At 42.0% G+C, this 27,601-nt stretch overlaps 1 protein-coding gene across 1 annotated transcript; it reads right to left on the bottom strand.

The window, feature by feature from the left end:
- Positions 1–22,976: 22,976 nt before the first annotated feature.
- On the bottom strand, positions 22,977–24,747 carry LOC147881315 (V-type proton ATPase subunit G-like). The gene is made up of 4 exons (XM_087369969.1): positions 24,596–24,747; positions 24,384–24,484; positions 23,409–23,507; positions 22,977–23,219 (listed from the first exon to the last, which is right to left on the bottom strand). The coding sequence occupies exons 1-4, from the start codon at positions 24,675–24,677 to the stop codon at positions 23,175–23,177; spliced, it is 327 nt and encodes a 108-aa protein (XP_087226095.1). The 5' UTR covers positions 24,678–24,747; the 3' UTR covers positions 22,977–23,174.
- Between the last annotated feature and the right edge of the window lie 2,854 nt (positions 24,748–27,601).

Here is a 27,601-nt window from a genome sequence, read left to right as displayed (position 1 = left end):
TCTAACAATGGTTAAATAAAGCTTACTTCGAGTAATCTACCTATACTATTAAGAACCATTTGCTTATGTATTTCAATTTAATAGGGGCTATTGAGAATGATCTAAATTACACCATATTAGAGATAGGATTCATGCGATAAATCCTGACCCTACACCCAAAGTGTGAACATGTATATATTTTTAGTTTATTTGGTCGACATCATAGCATGAGTGTTCCAAAGTCGAGGTGAAAATTAGAATTACAAGGAAAATGTGTAAAATGTGTTGATGAGTATTAGAGGTTCTAACCTCTTTCCCAAGTAAACAAAGTCCAAGAGCTACATTAGAGTAGTTGAAATAACGAATTCCACAATAAAGCAAGACCAAGATTAAGATAAAAAAGTAAAGCACTTATCCAAAGCAAGTAAAGAAAATTAAGATTGAAGTTCCTCATCTCCAACCAACTAAGTCTTCTATCCCATATGCATCTCAAAGATATTATCCAATGGCCTATCATAGGTTGAAAGATTTATATTTGTTTCCATGGCAATAGGTACCTATTTGCATCATGCATCCAAAACTACTTCATGACTTTATGATTATACTATTCTTATGTCAACATAATACCAAGGTGTATCTCTTCAACTTTCTACCAAGAAAATAATGGAAGTCCAATGTGACCTAAACTTTTAAATCTAAAAATGAGTGTGGCATTGGATCCTATGATGATCAAATTGATCACATAAAGGTCATACGAACAATGTCTTGTGATGTCTTCATGTCATAAAAGGAATATCTAAGTTTAATGGTTGAAACCCCATATCGATAAATAAATTATTGATCTTGGCATTCCATGCTTAATAGCTTGCTTCAATCCATGCAATGATTTGAGAAATCTACAAACTTTCTGATCTTGATCTTTGCCAGCATAACTTTTTGGCTGTTGCATATAGATTTCTTCATACTAAAAGACCATTCAAGAAAGCATTTTTCACATCCATCTTATTTTTAGTTCCAATCAACATGTGACGCTAGAGCAATAATTTTTGGACACTTTCCTTTTTTGTAATTGATGCAAAATTTTCTCCATTATTTATACCATGTTCTTGTGCATGATCTTCTTGCAACAAATTGATCATTGTTGCAATTGCACCTCTACCATCTTCATTGAATTTGACCCTTTAAATCCACTTGCACAGTAGTGCATTTTTCCTACTAGAAGATCCAATAAAGACCAAGTTTGATTTTTTATGTGAGCATTATAACTTTGTCCAAAACATGTTTCCATTCAAGTATTGAACTATTTCTTTGAAAGATGTAGGTCCATTGATTTCCATGACTTTTGCAATGAAGGAAAATTTGGTTCTTTAAGTCCACATTTTTTGTTAGTTTTCATCCGAGAAGATCTGAGATTTGCACTGAAACTTTCTAGTCTATCATTTTTGCTTGCCTTTTCTTTGTCTTGTCGTTTTGGATTGAGCATTGTCTAATAGCGCTAGCAAGATAATCCTTTGAATGACTAGATTTGATGATGGACTAGGTATTGTATCTATTGTAGGTTGATCAAAGTATCTTGAAGTTTCATCAATAATGAACATCTCTAGAGACAATTAACCTATTTTTACTATGTCATACAATCTTATTATTTTAAAGATCCTATGAAGAAACATTTGATGGATTTAACATCAAGCTTTTTTTTGAGTTCATATGGAACATGCGCATTAGCTAGAGAGCCAAAACTCTCAAATGATCGAGGGCTTACTACCTATTAATGTCTCTTCTAGTATCATGTTCTATAAAATGGTACTGGGACTTCTATTCATTAATAAGTAGATTACTATTCACAAGATTTTGCCTAATATGGATTTGGGATCCTCTTTTTGTTAAACATTTGCTGTGTTGATTCTGCAATTGCCCTATTTTTACTTTATGCTACTCCATTTTTCTCTAGAGTGTATGTGCATGTCAATTATCTCTTAATCTTCAGCCGAGAGCTCCACCGTCACCACCTAGGCACTTGTGAAGTAGAGCCTCATTCTCCTTGGCCCCCACTTGGTCTACCTTTTTCCCTAGTACCATGGATTCATGGTGGAGGGCATGGAATCAATGCACCATGTCCCTCAATTCCTAATGTTGCTCCAATCCCTGAGGCTCCCATGAGACTATAAATCCATCCTTCATTCCATCGGACGGGATTTTAGTGCTATGCTAGAGTCTCCTCGGAGTGTGCAGTTTTGGCTATGGTAGATGATGGTATTCCTGGCTTAGGATGGTTGTAGATAACCCAAAGTCCCTTTCAAAGGTGATTCTCATTGAGACTTTTGAATTGGAAGTGCTCTGGCAAAGTCTAGAGGTATCTAGATTACCAAGGCAATGTCTTCAATGCAAGTAGATAAGCCGCCTAGCTAGGGATTGCACTAGAGGTCAAAGGAAGCTCCCTTGTAGTATGGATAGAGGCATCAGAGGTAGCCCCAATTAGATAGGACCCAACACCCTCACAAGCAATAGTAGCAAGAGTTGTAGACCCCTAGTTAGAGCCCTTCGAGGGAAAATGGACTAAGGTGGGAAAAAAGAAAAAGAAATTCAAAAAGTGAGCCACAAAGAGCTGAAGACAATGGGCCAATCGTAGGAAGATGGCATAGCAAGCCTTCCACTCCTAAGAAGATTAGTCAAGTGACCCCCATGAAGGTTGCCCATCACCGCCAAAGGGTGCGCCCGTCGCTCCTCCAACAAACCCCTTTAGAGTAGGGGGTCTAAGCACCCACGTTCCCCCTTTAAAGTAGGGTGTTCGAGCATCCAAGTCCCGCTGCAATAGTTGCAACAATATGTTACAAGCATTGTGGTTGATTTGAGTTGGTCCTCTCACCCGACCCTCCACCATTGTAGAGGAGAAGTTCCAGAGCTCCCGCAACAGGCATGCTCTCCCCCCCAGTCTCTGATAGTGGAAGTGAGAGAGGGAGAGAGAGAGGAGTGCACACAATATAGCTACCTGTACACTAACTGTATTCCAAGGAAAATAGGAATATATACATGGACCCCTTAGGGTTAGGGTTAGGGTTAGGGTTAGGGTTTGTCCCATAACCCTTATGGTGCAATTTACACACACCATTCTCAACACCCCCTCTTAAATTGCACTGCATAAGAAGAGGGTGATTTATAAAACACAATTTTTGGACTTTTTGAATGTACAAAGGTGTATAACTTAGCGTTCACTTCCACCTCTTAAGTTGCAATTGGCGAAGGCCAAGCTGATGTCAAAAGTGTGCAAACTTATCAAGGGAAAGTGATACAAGTCGATTTCTTCACTAAGAACTTTGTCATGAACAAAGTGATAATGCACTTCAATGTGTTTTGTTCTGGCATGAAACACTGGGTTCTTTACCAATTGAATGCTGCTCATATTATCTAAATAGAGCACAATAGGGTCTCTAGAAAGTACCTCAATCTCTAAAAGAAGCCTTCTGAACCAAATTGCTTCACATGTTGCATTGGTGGATCCTCTGTACTCTGCTTTGGTGGAAGACAATGCCACTGTTGGTTGCTTCTTGCTTTGCCATGACAAAGCTATGGAACCAAGACTAAAGCAGTATCCACTGGTGGATCTCCTATCATTTACACTTCCTACCCAATCAGCATCTGTGTAACCATGGAAGTGTAAGTCGGATACCCTGGCATAATGTAGTCCATGATCCCATGTACCATGAAGGTATCTGAGTACTCTCTTCGCTGCAAGGAGATGAGTCTTCTTGGAATTCTACATGAACTGGCTAAGCACACCAACTGCATAGGATATGTCCAGCCTGATGATAGTCAAATAGATCAAGCTACCAATGAGCTGTCTGTACTGTGGAGGATCTGAAGCTGAAGAAGTGTCAAGTGGGGACAACTTGATATTGCATTCCATAGGAGTAGGGAGTGGCTTGCAGTCATGTAGATGAAACTGCTTAAGTACCTTTTGAGTGTACTTTCCCTAAGAAAGTGTGATCCGTGTGTCATCTCTCCATATTTCTATACGAAGAAAATCATGGAGTTCTCCCATATCCTTCATGTCAAACTCTGAGGTAAGCTGACTCTTTGTTTCTAAGATGAGATGTCCATTGGAGCCGGTGATGATCAAGTCATCAACATACAGTACTACAAGAAGGATGTCTTCTGTAGTTTTTTTGATGTAAAGAGATGGATCTGAATTTGATGGCTGAAAACTAGATGTCAAAAAGTGACAATGAATCCTTGCATTCCATGCACGAGGAGCTTGTTTCAAACCATAAAGTGATTTCTACAACCTGCATACCTTTTTTTCCATCCCAATAATTGCATATCCTAGAGGTTGTATCAAGTAGATTTCTTCATCTAGAAAACCATTGAGGAAGGCATTCTTCACATCCATTTGGTGGATGGGCCAATCAAAGTGAGCTGCAAGAGCTATGGCTATCCTGATGGTAGTCATCTGTGCAACTGGTGCAAAGGTCTCCTCATAATCTGTGCCATACTCTTGGGCATATCCCTTGGCTACCAACCTGGCCTTGTATCTGTCAACCTCACCAACTGAGTTGATTTTGACTTTGTAAACCCATTTTCATCCTATGGGCTTCTTCTCTGTAGGAAGATCTGTCAAGGTCCAAGTTTGATTCTTGAGAAGAGCATTGTACTCTTCATCCATTGCATGTTTCCACTTAGGGACTTGCACTGCATCTTTGAAGGAGGTTGGCTCATCAAACTCCATCACTTTGGCCATGAATGCATAGTTGCTCTTGTAGGTCCACCTCTCAAGTGTCTTTCAATCATGAGCAAATCTTCTAAGATTGGAAATGGAGCTCTGATACCATGTTAACGAAAATGAGAGAGAGGGAGAGAGAGGAGTGCACAAGATACTAACTGTACACTCATGCTTCATTTTTGGGCTCATCAATTTGCCTCCAGAGGTGTGGAGAAGTGGAGACTAACGATGTTCGAGGCCATGATGGAGGATCACTTGTATCAAATGATGGATGAGTGGATGGGCCCATGGGGGTTGGATCTATGGCTCACTTATGGTGCTTCTACTCATTTTCAACTTGGCTTTATCACAGACAAGTTGACCTCAAGTTTGGTAGTAGGAGTGATTCGCGCATCACCTCAAGTAGTGCTCACGCACCCGTGTTATCAAATGCTCAGCTAAGCAATTGGGGGAGATATCTCCTTCATGATATAGTGGGCATGGAAGGTTTCTATTGAGCCAGTCATCATGACCATGGTACAGTGACACAAAGACACAAATTACTCTCCCTCTAGACCCCCTCAAAGTCACAAAGGTTTTATTCTTAGGAGTAGGCTCCCATCCATAAGTAAGCCTTGTTTTCTACCACTCCCTCCCTATGAACTAGGCAGTGATGAGTTGGAATGTGCATGGGCTCCATGATTGTGCATGTAGTCATCTACAATATCTGATAGTTTGACAGGAGTTGCTGAGAGCAGTGGTAGGATGGGTGGTAGATTTTCTTTTGATTCAAGAGCACATGCTTTTAGCAATAGGACATTGGACGTTGCCCCACCACCTCCTCCTTGGGAGGGGCCCAAAGGTTTGATCCCCAGCAGTAGGCTAGAGTGGAGGGGTCTGCACTTCAGCCTCCAAGGTGGAAGCATCGAAGGTCTTTGATTGGGGTGAGCTCATCGTACGTAGTGCCGTTTGGATGGGTTTCCATGCTAGTGACTCGAGGATTGGGATTTTGAATGTGTATGCACTCCCTTACAAGTAGGTCTACCCCGCTTTTTGGAGGCATCTGATAGGGTGCCTCCCATATGTTGACTCCTAGATTGTTGGAGGTGACTTCAGCAATCTAAACTTTATGGAGGACAAGGAGGGAGGAGCCTCTTTCACCAAGATGCCAGCATAACGGGAGAGGAGCACTTGGGAGGAGTTCATTTTTGCAATCAGTGGCATAGACCCCTAGAGGGAGGCAAAGTTTACTAAGCTCCCAGTAGCCTTCACTTTTCTTTGGGCAAGAGGAGCCATGATGGCTTGCTTGATTTCCTTGATAGATTTTATGTTAGGGATTGGGTGCTACACAAGGGAGGCTCCACAAGCATTTTAGCAAGTATCACGATGTCAGATCACTCTCCAATCATACTCAATCTAGACCAACCCCAAAAAGGGGGTCCACATCCCAGATGATCTCTTGCATGAGGCATAGTTGTAGTAGGTAGTAACCAAGATCTAGAGGTAGCCTATGTGGAGGCCTATGAGCATTGGGTACCTTGGGTAGTAGATGCAATCCAACGGAGTGTCTAGGAGCTACAACCATAGGCCCTTCATTGGAGACATGCTCTTTAGTAGAGCAGGAGAGAGTTCGCATCCATTAATAGACTTAAAGAGTGAGACTCAAGTTCCTAGTCGCTTGGTGGTAGGTATGAGAGTGTGCGGCTTGACTTATAGGCCACAAAGGCTCATCAGGCCAAGTTCTTATGCTACTCCTCCTAGGCTAGATGGGTGCCGTAGGGGGATAGAATGATGAGACAGTTCTTCTAGACCACTAGGCCATTATTAGCTAGGACTCAGCTTTAGAGGTTATGGCACGCATAGGTCTAGGTGCACACGAAACATCAAGATAGAGGTCAGTTGATCATAAACTTCTTTTGGCTGATGTTTCAGTCCAAGGAGGAATAGCTTGTGACTTTTGTAGCCTGAGAGGTAGTTTGGGTGCATGTTAGACCGTTAGCTATCCCATAGAGTTTAAGCAACCCACTAGAAGCTCTGTTCATGAACAAGGAGCTTTGGGAGGCCCTCAAAGCTCTCCCCCATCATAAGTTCCGAGGGGAGGATGGCTTGACCCAAAGTTTTTTCCAATGTTTTTGGGAGCACATCTTCACTTCACTTCATTTGGTTTGCTAGGATGTGGAGATAGTTTGGAGAGTCACTAGTCTATGCATCTTACAAAAGTGGTGTATGAAAACCATCAAAAGTATCTTCCATAGCATCATATGTACCTCATCCATGCTTCATTTGTGGTGTGACTAAAGTGATGGAAGCAAATTCAATGATGAAGGCAAGGGATTGGTTGTTGCTGTAATGGTTTGATTTTGACACATTGACACCCAACATGGCGAGAAGACGCAATTACCGTAGTGGCCATATTACCAACGGTAATAGGCCTACTAATGCTAAGAAAAGGCCTTTACTATTGGTAGGAGGCCTCTACTGCTGCTATAATTGGATATGCAAAGTGTTTCACTTTGTTCTTTGGTCATCTCCTAGTGGGTCTCTTTCTCGATATGAGAGCAAGTTTGATGAAAAGATCGTGGTTTAAAGTAGACCCCTTTTTCTTTTCAATTACCCTATGTACAATGGTAATTTGCCTACTAATGCCAAGAAAATGCCTTTACTATCAGTAGGAGTCCTACTACTGCTAATAGTAGGTTTACTACCACTAGTAATAGGTCTACTACCATCGATTATATGCCTTTTACTACCAATATTAGGCCTATTGCCATCAGTAATAAGTCCACTATCGATGATAATATTATCCACTTTATAGGTTATATTTTTTTTATTACCATTATGCTATTTTCATGTTGTTTGGGACTGAATATGAGGTTCGTGTATGACGCATTAACAAAAATGTGAAAACATGAATGAAATCCCTAGACATTGAAGTTGTAGTGCCCCATTTAGAGTTTAGCCAAGTGGGATGCAACCATAGGAAAGCTCTGCTAGATAGGTTTTATTGGTCTAAAGTTGTTAGGGATTTATCCCTTAATTGGATATGCAAAGTGTTTCACTTTTCCCCTTTCTTTAGTCATCTCCTAGTGGGTCTCTTTCTCGATATGAGAGGAAGTTTGATGAGAAGGTCATGGTTTAAAGCAGACCCATTTTTCTTTTCAATTACCCTATGTACAAGATAAAATAGGTGGATCTTGGACAACACTTTTTGGGGAACTGCTAACTACACTGAGAAATGGATCAACACTATCAATAGAACCTAGGCTTTCTTAAAATCAATTAGAAAGAGAGCGGTAGCTACTTGAAACCCTTCATTGCATGGCGTCTACTCGGGTGCCATGTTTGCCTCTCCTTCCTCAACTCACCTCCTTCTCCCCACCAGTTCTTCAAGCCCTCGGGCTCTTCTTCTCCCTTCTCCTTCTGTTTCTTGTAAATAGCTATGCGTTAGGCACTACCTTCTACTTTACTCTACCCTAGGCCTACGTTTTCAAGTGGTTTTTCATTAATCTGCCCCAAAGCAATGAGGATAAAGTTGCTTTGTCTTCAGGAAGTCTGGGTATGTTGCATTCTTTTGGGCTATATATTTCTACATTTACTAGTAGCTTTCTATATGCACTGCTATTGTGCATTGTTGTATGTTGTCTATTGCTATTGTTATAGGTGGCATCCCTGGGGTTTCTATGGGGGTTTCTCTTGTGTTTGCTACTACTACTACAGGTTGTTGATGTTGTCTATTGAGATGTTCTATATCTCAATTATTTGCTACGCATATGTTGTGTATTGGGCTTGTTGTTTTGTCGGGGTTTCAAATGCTGGGGTGGGATGTGCATGTATGATGCTTGTAGGTTTGGTGTGTTGTGTATGTGCTATTAGTGTTTTGTGTGTGTGGTGCTTGAGTATTGAATGTTGTTTGTTGCACTTGTATGGTGTGGTTGGTGACAAAATATGAAGAGGGGAGAGGAGAAGAGTGGAGATGAGGAGAGAGGGCACAGCTAGAGAGCACACCACAAATGACTAATTGTACACTAGATTTAGTTCAAAATGTAGAATATATACATTCCCATTTAGGGCTAGGGTTAGGGCATCTAACCCTTTCCTTTATAGCATTCTATATATGCTATTGCCATGCACATGTAATCACAAGATGTTGAGCGTGATCTCTCAGCACCTTCCCTCAAGATCAACATCATGAAGTAGGCCTTCCCTCAAGAAGATGTTATGGGGAATCGAAGAAGGACTAAACATTACATTCCATCACACCCATTCAATGGGAATGTCCTTCCTCTATGTCAAACCAAGAGCTTGTCGGTGTTTCTCAAAAAGCTCTTTACCGAGCGGTTTGGTAAAGATGTCTGCAACATTCTCTTTGCGATCACAATGCTGCAGTGTGATGTCACCAAGTAACACTCTTTCTTTGATGAAGTGCTCTCTGACATCAATGTGCTTTGTCCTGGAGTGATATGCAAATGCTTGAACCGACGATTGATTATCATAGTATATTGTTGTTGGCTTTGATTCATCGAAGTTATCTATTTCTAACAATAGTCTTCCGAGCGATATAGCCTCACATGCACCTATAGTGAGTGTCCTATATTTTGCATCAGTCAAAGACATAAACAGTTGGCTATTTGTTTGAAAACCATGATATAGCACCTTGACCAAGGAAAAATGCATATCCATGTGTGGATCTCCTGGTCTCATGATCTCCAGCATAGTCACTGTCACAGTATCCATGCAACCTTGGATGACTTCCTCTATATTCTATTCCAAACTGTTTTGTACCTTTGATGTATCTCAAGATTCTTTTGGATACATTCCAGTGAGACTGTTTTGGATTTTCCATAAACTGTGCAAGTGAGCTTACTACATAATAAATATCTGGCTGTGTGATAGATATATAAGAGATCCGATGAGCTGCCTATAGTACCTGTAATTGACTGTAGGATTTTTTGAATCTTTTGTAAGTTTCAAACTTTGTTCCATGGGAGATCATACAACTTATATGCTTTGCTTTCTTCACTATAGCCAACCATGATGCATTTGCATGACTTCACATCCAATTTCTTGAGATGATCATCATGTATGTGGGCATATGCTATGCAACCAAATATGCGGAGATGCCCAATGTGTGGCTTATGTCTAGTGAATGCTTCATAAGGTGTCATACCCTGAATCGGCGGTTCAGTAGGAAGCTGATTAAGCAAGTAGTTTGCTGTGGCTATTACTTCTACCCAATACTGATTCGGAAGATGCTTCTCACTAAGCATTGCTCTAGCACTATCTGCTAAAGTACCATTCTTTCTTTTAGCTCTTGCATTTTGCTTAGGAGTACCTGCACAAGTGAATTGTCTTCGAATGCCGTGACTTTTGCAAAAGTTCATGAATGCTGAAGACATGTATTCACCTCTTGTATCTGATCTCATGATTTTGATCTTTTTGCCTGTTTGGTTTTTGACCATGGCTTTGAATTCTTGAAATCTGGAAAACACTTCAGATTTTTCGTTCAGAAAGTAGACCTAACAATATCTATTGTAGTTGTCGATGAAAATCAAGTAGTAAAAAGTGAACCATTGATCTTGTGGGTCTGGGCATAACCCCATACATCTATATGTATCAAATCAAGAGTACCTCGTGCTCAAGAGGTGCTTCTGCCAAAGTTGGTTCACTTTTGTTTGCCAAAGCAGCATGCTTCGCAAACTTTTCCAAGAAACTATAGCTTAGGAATCCCAATTGCCATATTTAGATTCCTGAGATCTATCAAGCTCTTGAAATTGACATGACCATATCTCTTGTGCCATTTTGCGGATAGTGGCATCTATTGCGGTTGAGTTGACATGGCATGCAAATCTGGTACTGTAGCTAGCATTTTGTAGAAGCATCCTTCCTTGACTCCTTTTCCTACTAGCTCCATCAAAGATGACTCGATAGTTGTGTTCCGTCATTTGACCTACTGACAAGAGGTTCTTGCTGAGCTTCGGAACATAGAGTACATCTTTCACCAATCTTTTCGTATGAGTGAAATTGTTCATAGGGATAATGCATGTCCTGTGAACTGGATTTGGTGTATTATCTAATGTGCAGATGACATTTTTCTGACCTTCTAATGGTTTCATCTCTATGAACCATTCTTGATGATTTGTCATATGAGATGATGCACCGCTGTTAATGTACAAAGGATCCTGATCTGCTTGGTCGAATTGATAGCTGAAATCTTCTTTTGTATTGAAATCAATGTCTAGATACACTGTATCAGTTTTCTACATTTCCTTATTTGCAAGAAACATATTTCCATGTTCATTTGCAAAATGATTGTGACTAGAATGTCCACCAGGATTATTTCCTCTTCCGTAAAAATTCCCTCGATTGTTGCTGGATTGACCGCCTTGGTCGTACTGCTTCTTGTGGCAATCTCTTTCATAGTATCCAAACTTATGACTGTAGTTGCACTAGATATTTGACACGTTGGTGGATGCATTCCCTCATCCTTAGAATCTTCCTCGATTGGAATGATTTCCTCTTTGCTGATTCTGATGTTGTTGAGGATGATGCTGATGCTGATTCTAACTTTGCTGATGATTTTGTTGTTGCTGATGATGACCACTTTGCTGGAATAATCTACCTCTGCCTCTGCTTTTTTTTAAAGCTGTGAATGCCTTATCATTAGAATGACCTTTGCGTGCATGAATGGCTTGCATCCTGAGCTCCTCACCAAGTAAGACTAGCTGAAGTTCTTCTAGTGTCAGAATTTGCCATTGGATGGCAATACTTTGGACTAGATTCTCGTATCCCTCTCCTAGTCCATTCAAGATGACTTGAACCATTTTTGTTGGATTCCTGGTCTCTTCTACTGCTACGAGTTGATTGTTGTAGTCTTTGATTCGGAGAACATAAGCATGACCGGTTTCATTATTGTTGCGAAAATTCTAGTTGATTTGGTTTCTCAGTGTGAGAATCTTGGAAGACTTCTTGGACTTGTAGAGAGCTGCAAACATATCCCATGCTTCTTTCGATGTCTTGATGGTGTTGGGCTGTCTTAGCGTGACATCTTGCACATTCTGCCTGATCAAATGATATGCATACTTGTCTTTCTTATCCCATTTTGGCTAAGCTTGGGCAATGGCATGATCTGCAACAGGTGCAGAAACCTATCAGTTCTTGCGTGATTCGGTGGAGGATTTTCAGAGTTATAAATCTCTGTGTATTCGATTTCGTCTCTCTCTTATGCATTTTTCATACTAAGGTTTTGAAACCTTAGATTTATGCCACATGGCAGTGGATAAGTGTTGACTCCCATTTCTCACTCATCGGTTGGGATTTTGGAGTTCTGGCAGAAGAGAGATATTTGCAGATTTTCTTGCTGAGTCTGATTATGCAATGGCGCCCATGTTTTGAAGCATCTCAGGTTCTATTTTCAGTAGCGCTCATTACCGTGGGACTATGATTTCTTGAGCATACCTTATGCAGATCACTCTGGTTGCAATTTGAGCAGTGTGCGCTCATTCGTGGTATGCATTAGGTTGCACTGGATGATTTATAGGCCATTTGGATGCATTGCGGTCCTTATTGGATGCGCTGATAGGCCCAAATTGCCTTGTGGGATGCTATTTTTTATGGACGCTTTGCACATGGATGCTATTTTATGCTGAGGGACAGCTTTGAAACATTGCAGGTGATGCATTGATAGTGCTATGCTCTCTTGGATGAGACATTATTGATGCATATGCCAGTGGACAGTGTTTATGCTTGAGTCATCTGGCACTTATTGGCATTTTCTTTTGGGCCAGATTTGCTCATATGGATGCATAGTATATGCACATGAGTCAGATGCCTCTTTTGATGCTTTGAGCTTTGAATTTTGGTGATATTTCACTCTATTGTGGCATACACATTTGGGTGCACCTAGTATTTGGTGTGATTCTCTCTTGCAAGTACTAGCATTTGGGATTTTGCTTTATTTGCATCATGGCATCCTCTTCCATGTCTGAAAAGGAGTTTTTCAGCATTAAAAAGTTTGATGGGACAAATTTTGCTTTGTGGAAAGAACAAATAAGGGATGTGCTTATTCAAAAGAAGCAGATTAAACCCTTGGCAGGTATTGAAGCTAAGCCTGCGGATATGTCTGAGGATGATTGGAATGAGTTGGATGCATTAGCAAAGTCTACTATTAGACTTCATCTTGCAGAGTCAGTTTATTTCACAGTAGTAAATGAGCAGACTATTGAAGATTTGTGGAAGAAACTGTGTGCCACTTATGAGAAGGAAACTGCCTCTAATAAAGTTTACCTCATGAAGAGGTTGTTTGAGCTACAGATGAAGGAAGGGGTCTCCATTGCTTCTCACTTGAATGAATTCAATATTATTTTCAGCCAGCTTCAGGCTCAGAAGATGAATTTTGATGCGGAGACTAAGGCAATATTTCTCTTATGTTCATTGCCATCCTCATGGGATACCTTTCGTACAGCTATCAGTAACTCTGCACCTGGTGGAGTACTGAAATTTGATGATGTTGTGGGTAGCTTGTTGGCCGAGGAGATTAGATGGAAGTCTATGGATGGCAACAAGCAGGATGCAGCCTTAAATGTGCAAAGGGGCAGATCACAGTTCAGGGGGAAGTCCCAAGAAAGAGGGAAGTCTCGTAGCAAATCCAAGGCACGGAACATTGAGTGTTACCATTGTGGCAAGAAGGGCCATATGAAAAAGGATTGCTACAAGCTGAAAAGAGAGCAAAATGATAAGAAAAAGAATGCAAATTGGGGTGCAAATCAAAAGGAAGAGAGTCCAAGGGAGGAAAAAGGAAAAGTGAAGATCGAGGAGATCAATGCAGTCACACGTGATAGTGACAATGATGTTCTCTTCATGTCTAGTTTATCTGCAGAGTTGCTTACCACTTCAAATGATGCATATTCCTAGGATTGGATTTTGTATTCTGGTGCTTCATTCCATGTTACTCCCCATAGGGAATGGTTCTCCACTTATGACAGTGGAAAGACAGGTTGTGTGCATCTTGGAAATGACTATGCATGTGACATAGTGGGAGCAGGTGACATAAAGTTTTCTTTTGCAAATGGGTCTGCATTTGTTTTGAAACATGTGAGACATGTGCCTAAGCTGACCAAGAGTCTTATTTCACTGGGTCAGCTAGATGATGCTGGTTTTCACACCACTTTTGGCTTTCAAAGTTGGAAAATTCAAAAGGGCTCTATGCTTTTGGCCAGGGGTGCCAAGTGTGGGACTTTGTATCCCTTACATGTATCAGGGGTATTTGATCATGTTGTTGCAATAACCGAGCAGCCAAGCACTTCTTTATGGCATTGCAGGTTGGGGCACATGAGCCAGAATGGAATGAAACTCTTATGCCGTTTGGGTTATGTACCGCATTTGAGTTTCTCTGATTTTGAATTTTGTGAGCACTGTCTCTATGGGAAGCAGAATAAATCAGCCCATAAAAGAAGGGGAAAGAAAGAGTTTGAAATCCTTGATTTGGTGCATTCAGACGTATGTGGTCCCATGCCTACATGGTCATTAGGCGGGGCTGAATACTATGTGGCATTCATTGATGATGCAACTAGGAAAGTGTGGGCTTATGCTATAGCTCGGAAGCGTGATGTGTTCCAGGTATTTCAGAAATGGCTGGCCTTGGTTGAGAATCAGTCAGGTAGAATGCTTAAATGCCTACGGACTGACAATGGTGGAGAGTATCTCTCTCATGACTTTCAGCATTTCTGTGATACTCGTGGGATTAAGAGGGAGCTTACATCCCCTCGTACTCCAGAGCAAAATCCAGTTGTAGAAAAGATGAACCGTACCATTCAAGAAAGGTTGCAATGCATGCTTTCCAATGCAAGTCTTTCTGGTGGTTTTTGGGCTGAGGCAATGAAGACTACAGTGCATGCGATCAATAGATCACCTAGTAAGAGTTTGGATGGTGGTATTCCTAAAGAGGCATGGAGTGGAAAGAAGCCCTCTTACTCTCATTTGCGTATATTTGGGTGTGAGGCATATGCACATGTGCCAAAAGAGCTTCGAAAGAAGCTAGATCCTAAGTCTAGGAAATGCATCTTTCTAGGTTATGGTGAAAGTGGAGAGATGGGCTATCGTCTCTGGGATCCAGAAGCAAAGAAGATCATACGCAGCCATGATGTGGTCTTCAATGAGAAGAAGATGCATAAGGCACCCATGAGGGATGTGGAAATGAGGAGAATCACTTTCCAGGATGTGAATCCACCTGCCTATGTTGATAGACAGCAAGCTATCCATGCACCAAATGTGCAAGAAATGGTACCACCAAGTACTCCCACAGGTATACAATCAAGGGTAGATGATGGATCATCTATTGGTGGAAATGATGAGCCAAATGTGGCTGATATGCAAGTGGGACAGCAAGCTAAAATGACCTTGAGAAGATCATCTAGAGTGTCTAGACCGCATGATAGGTTTGTTCCAGGGGTAGACTATGTGATGCTTACTGATTGCAGGGAGCCTTCTTGCTACAGGGAGGCTATGATGCGTGAGGATCAACGCAAGTGGGAGTATGCTATGCAATCAGAGATGAGTTCACTTATGAAGAATAAGACTTGGGACTTGGTTTCTTTGCCACATGGAAAGAAAGCATTGCCATGTAAATGGGTCTACAAAATGAAGGTCACAAGTGATGATGTGCCTAGGTACAAGGCCCGTTTGGTTGCTAGAGGGTTCAAGCAAGAGAAGGGTGTGGACTTTGATGAGATATTCTCTCCGGTTGTGAAGATGACCACACTTAGATGCATCCTTGGACTAGTGGCAGTAGAGGATATGGAGCTTATGCAAATGGATGTCAAGACAGCTTTCTTGCATGGGGATTTGCATGAGGAAATTTACATGGTGCAGCCGGAAGGCTTTGAAGAAAAGGGCAAAGAGCATTTCGTTTGCAAGCTAAAGAAGAGTCTCTATGGTCTTAAGCAAGCGCCTAGAGAATGGTATCAGAAGTTTGATGCTTTCATTCGGTCCCAGGGTTTCAGAAGGAGTGAAATTGATCATTGCCTCTACACTAAAAGGGCTAAGGATAATAGCCTGATAATCTTAGCACTATATGTGGATGATATGCTATTGCCTAGCAAGAATACTTATGAGCTAGATGCATTAAAGGCCAAGTTGCATGAGGCCTTTGATATGAAGGGTTTGGGACTTGCAGGTCATATTCTTGGTATGCGCATCACGCGTGATCGGAGTAGGAAACTCTTTTGGCTTTCACAAAAAGAGTATGTTACAAAAGTATTACAGCGTTTCAATATGGAGGGGGGGAAGGCAGTGAGTACTCCATTGCCTCCATATGTGAAACTAATTCATACAGATAGTCCCAAATCAGATGAGGAAAGGGCCATGATGGCCAAGGTTCCTTATGCATCAGCAGTTGGGAGTCTTATGTATGCTATGATAGCTACTAGACCAGACATTGCATTTGCAGTGGGAGTTGTTAGCCGGTATATGGCTAATCCAGGAAAGAGGCATTGGGAGGCAGTTAAGTGCATTATGAGGTACATGAAGGGTACCAAGGAGATGTGCATTTTCTTTGGTAAAGGAGACATGCGTGTACTTGGGTACACAGATTCAGACTATGCAAGGCATGTGGATAGTAGGAGATCCACTTCTCGTTATGTGTTCACCTTTGCAGGTGGTGCAGTTTCGTGGATGTCTCGTGCACAGAAGTGCGTTGCTTTGTCTACCACAGAGGCTGAGTATGTTGCAGCCACAGAGGGTTGCAAGGAGGCTATATGGCTTGATCGGCTAGTGGGAGATTTGGGGATTCATACAGGTGTACCGACATTGCATAGTGATTCCATGAGTGCTATTCAGCTAGCACGGAATCCGGTCTTTCATGCAAAGACTAAACACATTGAGGTCAAGTACCATTTCATCAGGGAGGTACTTGAGGACAAGCGCATAGAGCTTGTCAAGGTTCATACAGATGATAACCCTGCAGATATGCTGACGAAGAGTCTACCTAGTCAGCGGTTTGAGTATTGTCGTGTATTAATGGGCAGTGGATAGTATGCTCACTGGTTGTTCTCCCTTAAAGGCACATTGTCCTTTAAGTGGGAGGTTGTGGGGTTAAAGGTCACTGTGCCTTAACCCCAGTTATGTACAATACTCAAACACATATATAAATGAATGAAAAAGAAGATTAGGGTAGTTCTGCACCCACCAAACTTGTCTGGCTCTCTGTCTCTCTCTCTCCTTCTTCCGTTCTTGCTTCCATTGAGAGCACTCTCAGAGACTGAAGAAAAACTTGATGCAATGAGCAAACGATGGAGCTACTAAGCAAGCATCCTAACCCATGCTAGAAACTGTGTAGACGTAGTCAGTGATATCATAGTACATGTCCACCATAAACCTATGCAGCCATCCTAGCATCATCATCCTCATGTGGAGACACAATCTGATCTAATACAATACAATAGGCATATAGAACATCAAGATACAACCAACGGTAGACTAGGTAGTGTAGGTAAGAATCTCGTATTGGATCGCTCATTCATCCCTCTTGGTCGCTACCCGACGTCTGACGAGCACCATTGTAACCTCGGTCAGTTGCACCCTAGGTCTTAAAATAGAGGAGATGTCAATGAGTGTGATCTGTGCATCTGTCCTCTGTCAGGTGTGTCACATCTCGGTCTCAGGATCTCTGCATCTCCTGCTAACTGTGGCTAGGATAGCAATAGTACTTTGGGATGGGCCAAGCATGGTCCCCTTCTCCTGTCTCATCGATCTGATGAGAAGATCTCTATGTCGGACTGTCTCGTGAATAAAAGTCCTTCCCATGTCTCCTTGATCTGATGAGACGATCTCTATGTCGGACTTCCTCATGAATAAAAGTTGCTAGGCATCTCTCGTATGGGTATAGGAGGAGTCTGCAGAGGCCCTCAAATCCATCTCTGAAAAGGCAATGGTATCCTCTATGAATCTCATGGTAGACTGGGCAATGGAAAAAAAAGTGCTCCTCTGACTCCACCTCATGGCATCCCCTCTGCACACCCACTCTCGATATGGAGTCGGTGCGATGACACATGTAACTGTCCAAGGGCAATCTAGAGTGAATGTGGTAGGTGGATGGGTGTACCCTAGTGGATGATGAAACCCCTCTGCTGAAATGTGCAAGCAGTGGTCCCGATAGAAACTTAGCTTCACACGGAGCTCTGCCTGTGCTAGCTAGGTCCTAAATGTGTGTAGTTGTAGATCATCCTCTCGAATGATTGGGTTGAATTCATTGCCCTAGAATGGGACAAATGGGGCGTCACTAATGTACTAGAAGGGTGGAAGCTTGTCTATATGAAAACCCAATCTCTCAAACCAACCACATGTGCGTGTGTACCAACATCTCTAATCTCACTGAGCTGCTAATGCCTTAGAAGATGCTAGTGCCAACCAAGGTAGCTTGTGTCGCCCTGTGGTACATGAGCCATATGCACGCACGTGGTAGAGATAAGTGAAAGTCTGGAATGCCGCATCTAACTGCAGTGGGCATGCCCCAAACTCAACTTGAATGATCTGATGAGGGACATATGGCTTGCTGTGTATCATCCGTGAGAGTAGGAGAACCTGTAATCTCTTCGCTCGAGTCCACTCTATGTTGGAGAGGTCTGGTCCCCAACAAGTGCTACCATACATGCCCACAGGTTCGGACCAAGGAGTTGAAAAGGAGAACCTTGGTTCGCAAGTCCTGAAAGTGCGAGTAGAAGCACTATCTCTCCAGTCGGGCAGAGAAGTGTAACCTCTACTCAGGTAGGCCTGCATCACCGATCTCATCATGAAGTTAGGTCCTGAAAACAGAACTCCCAAGTATGTGTATGATGAAACAACCAAAACTGGTGCCCCATCAAAAGTAAACTACTCTCTGTGGGCAGCTGCTTTGGAGGTGTTGAAGATCATAACCTTGGTTTTACCTAGGTTGACCTTCAAGTCATGAGACTCGCAAAAAGCCAGTAGTGCATCTAGATGTCTCTGGAGCCCCTCAGTGGACGACGATAAGAGCACCACATCATCAGCGTACAAAAGGATCTAGAGCACATAACCAGCAAGAGAACAACCATCACCTCCTAGTTCCCTCATAAAAGACTCAAGCTTGTCTATGTAGAGGCCAAACAAGGTTAGTGAGACTGGACAACATTGTTTGACCCCAATGGTGCTCAGGATCTCATTTGTCCATCTGCCCCACGTCCAAACCCTGCCAGAAACCCTCATAAAGTGCCATAATAGCTCAAACTATCTCGTGCCCATACCCTAGCTCCTATAACCAGCTGATGAGGCATGCTCAAGTAGGCTACAAGTTGGAGGAAGGAGGAGGGACAGTAGATACATTTGATGTCACATCAAAAAATACATTGAAATGAGGGTACTTATGTAGTACCCCCTTCTCCACTCTGACTTGCCTATCTTCCAAACACCCCCAAGTACTAAGAATCCTAACCCCCACTAACTTAACCAACTTTTGGCCTTCATTACAATGAATCCTACTCAATATAATTTTGTCCTCGATAGTGCAAGTGATGGTTAAACTCCAACACTCCCTGATGTAGATTAAACATGCTCCAACAAGCAGGTCACGTGGGTCAAAGAAAAAGTCCGATAGTTCTTTGCCATAGATGTTGTGGCACCTCCTGTGTCATGTAAGCGTTGATCCCACTAGCATGCTCATCATCAAGAAGCTCCACAATCACATAGCCATTGCTTTGTTGAGATATCGAGCTCTACTCGTGATATACCAAGGTGACCGTTGTGCATTTATGTCACCGACTTGTTAGCTGCAGATGCAGTTGGTACACCGCCCATGAATAATAGCTGGATGACAGCTATCTTTATGTACTCTAGTTAGTGGCTCAGTTAGTATGCCACCTTAGTTAGCTGAGTTTGGTTTGAGACCCACATATAGGATTCACCTATTCTTTTGTACTTAGAGTTCTTTTGGCTTTCACAACTAACAAGAGGAAAACTGTTTTCAGCCTCCACCTTTGTGTATATTCCCCCATTGTGTATGTGAGAAAGCTGCAAGTGAGACTCCTTCCTTCTCTCCCACTCTCTTCACATGCTTGTCCCCATGGAGTCTACTGTACACACCTCTTTATACATTGTTGTATGTTTTCTTGCCCAAATGCAACAAACTAAAAACCATATTCCTTGTAGATGCTATATTCACACAAACAATTCTAGAAGTTCATATGCTTCTTCAACATTCCAGGGATGTTTAATCCTTCCATGTAAGGCCTTCGACCCTAGGTTGTACCGCTATAATTTCCTTCTAGCCATGACAAACATGAGGCCCTTGAAAGCTACCCAATGTGTAAGGCTCCCAAGATGAAATCCTCATCTTCAACCATGTGTGGGCATGGAGCATTCTATCATAAAGAATCTTGGTCTCATCATCCATTGATATAATCTAAACTATCGTTGCAAAGCTGACAGCCATTCTTTATGCTTGTATCTAACCTCAGATGGTAAGCTTATGGAAGCATGTTGCAAATTTGACAAGGGAACACCATTGTCCCACACCCCACAAACCCATGTGCATATTGGGCATGTGGCATCCTTTCAAATAAATATGTCTATGTTGCATTTGCTGTCGAGGCTGCATTTGAGGTGGTGTAGACTCTATGTAGAGGCTCCTATCAAATTGAGATTGAGGCCAACTTCTCTCACGGGCATTGTGTTGAAACACAACTGAAAATAAATGATAGAGGGAAAGACTCTCCCAAAAGCATCCACTAGCACGTAACATGTGAGGATTAAAGATCCCTGGAATGTTGAAGAAGACTCACTGGTTGAAGTCTCTGGCCCTTAGAAGACTCACTGGTTGAAGTCTCCGGCTGGAACTTCCCATGGGCAACATCATACTAGATTGCTCATTAATAGGCTTTCCACAAATGGAAGGATCTGGCTAGTTGTATCATAAGTACTCTGCCTATTGCCCAAAATGCACCTTGTGTGGGGTTGCACCATTCATTAGTGTACCTTGGTGCTCTACTAGAAAGAATGTAGCAATTATCATGCACCTTGTGTGAGGTCACCACCCTCCGGGAGAAGTTGATTGCCTTTGTCCTTCATGATCCTCAACTTCTGTTATCACAAGTCTGCCTCATCCCGAACTATAGACGTATCTTGGTCTCCTACAATAGCACTTCTATGTGCATCTTTTCCATCAAGTTACATATCTGTGTTACTTTGATGATCTGCACTAATGTACTGCTGGGGATAGTAATTATTTAGACCAATGTGGTTGTGTAAGGCTTGCTTGCCATCATGCCCGTTTCCTAAAGTGCCATAACAACTGCTACCCATTGTCTACATGATTTTGGCTACCATTTACAAGTTCTACTGTAAAAGTGTCATAACAACCATCTTCTTTTTCAAGGCCACAGTGTTGGATACTCATCTCCGCCTCAAAAACTATCCTCAAAGTTTGTATGCCTAATAGTATCGAGTTTAAGTGCATCCAAGGCCTTACCATGTTGGTCAATATCTCCATCTTGACTTCCATCATGTATTAGCTCATTCTTGTTTGGCTCATAATTTGTCTTTTTCATCCATCAAGCCTACTTCATTGTCACGGTTTATTCCATCACTCTGCATATACATGCATTGAGGTTGGATCAAGCAAGAGGTCAATTCAACCCACGGAAGTGTCATTTGGGATGCTCCAAAGTGCAATTATTGGGACATATAGTGTCTCAAAATGGCATTGAACCTGATCTAGAGAAGGTGAGAGCACTTATCTTACTACTGGTATATCTTCCATTAGTATGCTAAACTCTCAAAAGCAATGTATTGCTTGCTGCAAATTGATATAACATCCTTTCTCTTCCTGTCCATTTTTATATCCATTATGTGGATTGTTGTTTGTATTTGAGCAACTATCCCCACAAAACCCTCTTGTATTTACAACCTGAAAACAACCAATCTTTTGGGCTTACATAGCCTTTAACGTAACTCCCCTTGACATCATAGCTCCAACAACTAGCTGCTCTTTGGCATTTGTATCTCCATATTTAGCACAAGACACCAGTATCAAATCTAACAATTGAATGTGTAACATACAACCACTGTCATATATATCCCAACCATACAAGGTTGAAATGCACAAGCCAGTGAGGCAAAGTGTATTTCACCTCGTGAAATATGATGCATGACAATCCTCTCAATAAGCCCAAAAGGAGAAAATACCCAATGCGACACATCCAATGCAGTGGGATACAACAAATTGCTCGGTAATCAAAAGGATTCCATTGACCTGTGAATCTACCTCAACCCTAAGCTTTTTGCACACTGCTCAAGCCCTTTTTAAACTTCCCAAAGCTAAAGGCATGTTGCCCATTCTCCTTCCATAGGCATTTGATTGTCCCATGGTTTGTAATAATGCATTGTTTCTATCCCACTGTGCCAAATGCATGCACATGGGCTAGGTTGTTGTCAATTTCTCATAACCCCCCCAAGTACTAATAATCCTAACCCCCACTAACTTAACTAGCTTTTGGCCTTCATTACAACTTTGTACTACAAATACACTGAAAACCCTAATTGGTCAAGCACGAGAGCCTTGCCTATTCATCACATCTTCTAGAACCCTAGCTAGCAGTCTCGACATCAAGCCATGAGGCACAATACATCCAATCTATTTAAGCCTAAGGTCTGACTGAGTAGGTGATCGTAAATGCATGTCTCCCAAGCAACACATCATCGAAACATTGTCAAGCTTTTGAGGCTACCAAGGTGGTCGAGGTGAGCTATTTGGAAAACTCTACCCTGTTTCATACCACAGTACCCTAAACCTTTGTCCAAAGTTGAACAGTCCTACCTGCCTTCAGTCATACCCTCTGCAAAGACGTCATCTTGTGCTCAACCCACCTAGGGTTGAGCCTAAATTATGTCATATCAAGGGTAACACACATCTATGTTGAATCAACAATTGCAAGTTGTGGTATAGCAGATCACATGACAGAGCACTGCTGTACCCATGAATGAATAAGCATGAAATGTTCTAGTACTGTACAACCAAAACATGTATGGTGCATCGGGCGGTAAGCTGGACACAGCCAATCACACGAAAACGGGGCTTCATCTGCAGTCGTATCAAAAGCCATGTGGACACCTTGGAAAAATGCCACATTTCAGAAAAGAAACGACACTACATTGAGTTCTTTGCCTGCTTAAGTCTACCCTTCTCCAACACATGAAACGGCACATATAATGGCCTTTTGCATCTATTTCTGCGATTGTGCATGCGAATCATGACAGATGTGAAAAAGAAGGCCAGAAACAAGAACAAACATCAATCTTAAGACAAAAACAATTTGCATACTGATTTGCTTAAGAATTTCAACTCAGCAAAGACAGAGCTTGAACATTAAACACACTATTTCCCAAGAATGGCCACAAAGATCTTGGTAAGGAACCAGAAAGTTGGAGATCAATAAGTACTACTGCATCACAACCACTTCATCGATGCTCAATCAAACATGTGCAGACCTTCTCTTCAGTTTCTAACTGTAGTCACAAACTTCAGGAGAAGTGCAACTACCTGCCAAAACAAGTAAAAAAGCAGTTATTGAAATAAGTTCAATGAAATTATTATCCTGTGACCAAAAGCATTAAGCTCACATCCTGTGAACTGAAAGAAACAAAGAAGAGCTTCTAATCAATACTGGTAGCAAAAGAGAATATGCGCTGATGGATGCTGATCTCTCTCACAATAAAGGAGAAAGCATACCTCTGAAGAGACTTTTGATGCCTCTTTTGTAAGGTGCTGTATCTTTTGTTGTGTTTCTGTTTCTAGGCGTTTGATGTTGGATCCAGAATCGCCAGTTGACTGCACACGTTCAGCGGGCACTGCTTAACATGCTTCCTAATCCTCCTAGAGCACTCAAGCTACCAAATCTTCCCATCTTATGGTAGAAAACCCAAATTATTGAAGAGAATGGAAACTAGGACATTCGAAACACTCAAGACACGAAACACATCAACTCATTAAACGAGTCTACAAGTATGTCCCCGGCATCATGAGCAAAAATGCCTGATTGACAAGGCTGACTTGACGAATCTGGGACACCATAATATACTATTTCAAGCATTTACTTTATGAAGTTGTTTCCAGCAATAAAGTGGGCAAGTCATTCTGCAGTAGACTGACAACGCTGCACCCTTACATTTTGGAACTAGGCAACTGTGTGTCTAGCAAAATCAATCCCAAGTGCAGCAATTCCTCCGAGGGAACAGCCTAAGATACATTGAAGAAACCTTAGCCCTCGAGTAGAGCATGGAAACTGGGAGTGAAGCTATTTTCAATTCACAATCAGCAAATGGTACTTCTCACCCACTGATCCACTACGAGAACTATGATCTATCCAAAAAAAACATTTGCCTCCGGTTTGATCTACTAACAAAAAATCAAGCAGCGAACAAAAACAACACCCTAGGATATATAATCTATTAGCTATCACGTTAAATATTAAGTGGGCTAGAAGACAAAAAAGCCGACGTGGTATAATATCACAAGATCTGCGCTTAGAACAGCGATCCCACGAGTACGGTTCCGAAATAACCCCAAATCGAAAAGGTTTAGGAAAGAGCTTCAACCAAGAAATCTACCTAGTTCGCAGCCTTTGCACACACCATGATAGATTAAAGAAAAGCAGTATCATGCATGGTATCCGGCCAACGGTGAACTACTGCCAACAAATACTACCTCCGTAAGTTTCTTCCTAAACTCTGTTTCTCTCTGCGCTCGGTAAGCGGCAACTTCTCTTTCAGCTTCCTCCTTGGCGTCTCTTAGTCTTGCTGTCTTGGCTGCAATAATGCAAGCAGATTAAAATCTAGTTAACCTGATTTCTACCAGTTCTGGCCTGACAATTTCCAGACAAAATCTTAAGTCTCAGCGATAGGAGGATGAAAGATTACCAGATCTAGCAGAGGCGATGATCTGCTGGGCCTCTTGTTCAGCAGCAAGGAGCATCTGGATACCACCCTGGCTTCTTTCCATGTCGATTGCTTGGTTCAATGACAAGAACAAGAAGACGTAGATTGAGACTTGTATATACAACGTAAGATAGTAGTTAGCACTTCTAACTATACACGCTTGACTTTGTTCTCTCTCTATCACTCATGCTCTTGCACTCTCTCTCTCTCTCTAGACACGTGTCACCTTTAGAAAGATCTCGTGCCCGGCACTGGTTCCCGGTCCCGGACGAAGGTCTGTGTCGGACAAGAGATGGCCTTTTGTTCATCGCAGCCCTACATCCTGGAGTAGATTTCTTGGAACTTGTAGATGGTGCTTCTTCAGGCGGTGCTTCGGTTGGCAAAAATTGAGGGTTTTAACAAACGAAGACACACTTTCAATAATAATAATAATAATAACAAACAAAGACACAATGGAAGAAGGGGCGCAAAGGTTCCAATGCACATCTCTACTGGAAGCGAAGGTTACGAGGAGAACTGCAAGCGGACGATCGACGACAGCCAATTAGTTAGCAGAGGAATCGAATGTCGGTCATTCAATGCAAACTTGTAACTGAACAAAGAGGTTCCAACACTCAGCAGAAGCATCGACGACTGCTCCCATCAGTCCCGATCAAGATTCCAGTGAGGAACTCCACTGCTTCCATGCTCGTTGCTTCCAGAGACTCTATTTGCCACCAAGTACAATCATGTTGTGATGCACCAATGTGTGGGTCTCCTACTAGTGTATTTCTATCCCATCATGTGTAAGAACAAGGGATCCGTTAGGTGGGAGAAGACACATTGCATCATTTCATGTGTTGAGGAGCTTAGGATAAGGAAACATGTCATCATTCCATGCTTTCCAATCCCTAACAAAGGGGATCCCATTTTCATTTCCAGGGTCTTGAGACCATGGTCCAAGATGGGATAAAAAATGGCTCTTCCCATCCTAGACACTTGTAACGATGACAAATAGATTCCTATCATAAACTCATGCTAGTCTCATCCATGTGCTAAGGCGGAGTGGTAATGGAACATCGTTACATTCCTTTTACTACCTTTGAGTTTGCTTGGTAGTGCTTCTAACACCCCATGCTCCCTTATCTTTTATCATGGATGCTCTCTCCCTTTGTCAGAAACTCTTTTCCTTTGTCTAAATTCGCACTAGATCCATCCCACCTTGAGGTGCTCTCTTCCCTAGGCATCCATCTCTTTCCTATTTCTTTGCATCTTCGCATGACATGGAGTCAATAGCACTGACAAGGTCATCATCCGTCTTCCAATTGGTAGTCACTTACCTCGTCTTATGTGAACACAATGACCTCATCTTACGTGAGCACAATGACCTCTACATAAATACCTTATTAGATGGGACTAAAGGTCTCAATATGGTTGAAAAAGGCCAATTGTGGATGTCCACCTCAGTCAATAGGGTAAAAAAGACATTAAGCAAACAAGGCCAATAATGTTTTACAAAACTTTGATGTACACACACCCATGGTCTCCGCTTTCCAAAAAATCAAAATCAAAACCCCTCGCTCTTGGCGTTCTAGGTGCTCCTCAGTACATTAGTTGGTATCAATAGTTTCTTGTTCTTGTACTAGCATTCTATGTTGTCATGTCCATGCTTAATACAAATTTCATATTATTTGGTGTGGCATTCAAACTCCGTGTGTCTATCCCTTGCCCCTCTCTTGTGCAATTGTTGCACCATTTTTTATTGGCGCTGAGCCTTCCATAAACCAAGAGAACTTTCTTAACTTTGAAGATGATCTTGCCTCTTCCTCCCCATCAATATATTCCATCTTCTTCTTTGGATTTGGGCTTGGATAGATTGCTTTTCTCTAAAGAGATAGCACCGTTGTAGCAATTAATCATACATCTGAGTGGGATTCAAGACCTCCATCAACATCAACGTACTGCTAAATATTTGCATCCTCATCATCTGAGGCTATTGCGCTATTGAGCTATTTGATGAGGCTATTGGGTTATTTGATGAGTGCCTACATACATAACAAGAAGTCTTGGAAGCTTGGTGTGGACATCTTCGTCATTGACATCCTATTGAAACCATAGAAGGAATGCATCCTTCATCTACTCCTAGTCCTCGAAGTAGCCTATCAGGTATTGGTAAAACTTGTGCTTGGCTATCTTACTTAGGGTGCATGGGAAATAATTAATGTCAGTGTTGCACCTGCTTGATTGTGACCACTCAAAGGAAACTTTGGAGATGTCTATAAGAATGCTCACCCTTACATCCTTGAAGATCCTAGAACTCGAGCTTGCTTCTTAATGGCGATGCCATTCTCCTACTTTAGTTGCTTGCTAAAGATTGGCTTCATTGATATGAGCTTATTGGTCTTCTTTTTTTGTCCTTGCTCATGGCACGATTTCTTGGTCCAACCACTTGGGTGGAGTATATTGTGGCAGACTCTTCAAGAACTCATCTTTGCTTCCCGATGTGGTGCTTTCATGGAACATTGGCATACTCAATGATCCCTTGAGGGCTCTCTCAGTCTTTCTTGTTGGAGATTCTTCGGCTTCCTTAGGATCAAGATGAATGATCCTAGTATCCACCACGTAGAGTGACATCATACCCCCAATTGGAGTCATTTTAGGCCTCCTTATGCCTCATGGTATGATTAGGTCTGTGTGGTCATCAAATTTGCTTGGAAGATTCTAGAGCTCTCCTATGCTAGGTTCCTAGATAGCTACTTGTCTTTCATGCTCTTCGTCCTCCATGTTTTCTCAGCCATGCTCCACCAAGGTTTGTTTCAGCATGAGCGCTTTCCTTCACAACTTCTTTCTTTAAGTTTACAAATGCTCCAAAGAGGTTGCCTTCTTTTGATTTTTAAGATGCTTCAATTTTGGGTTGGATTGTCTTTGATAGACAAAGAAGTAGTTTTTGCACTTTGCATTGTCCATTTGTTTCTTTGAATTTTTAGGTGTTTAAGGCTAACATTGCAC

Source organism: Dipteris shenzhenensis, chromosome 31, assembly GCF_047967505.1.
Source record: "Dipteris shenzhenensis isolate YYH24624 ecotype China chromosome 31, Dip_SZ_1.0, whole genome shotgun sequence".
In the NCBI taxonomy this organism is placed as follows: domain Eukaryota; kingdom Viridiplantae; phylum Streptophyta; class Polypodiopsida; order Gleicheniales; family Dipteridaceae; genus Dipteris; species Dipteris shenzhenensis.
The sequence above is the reverse complement of the archived record's forward strand: the minus strand, read 5'-3'. Positions and strand labels throughout refer to the sequence as shown.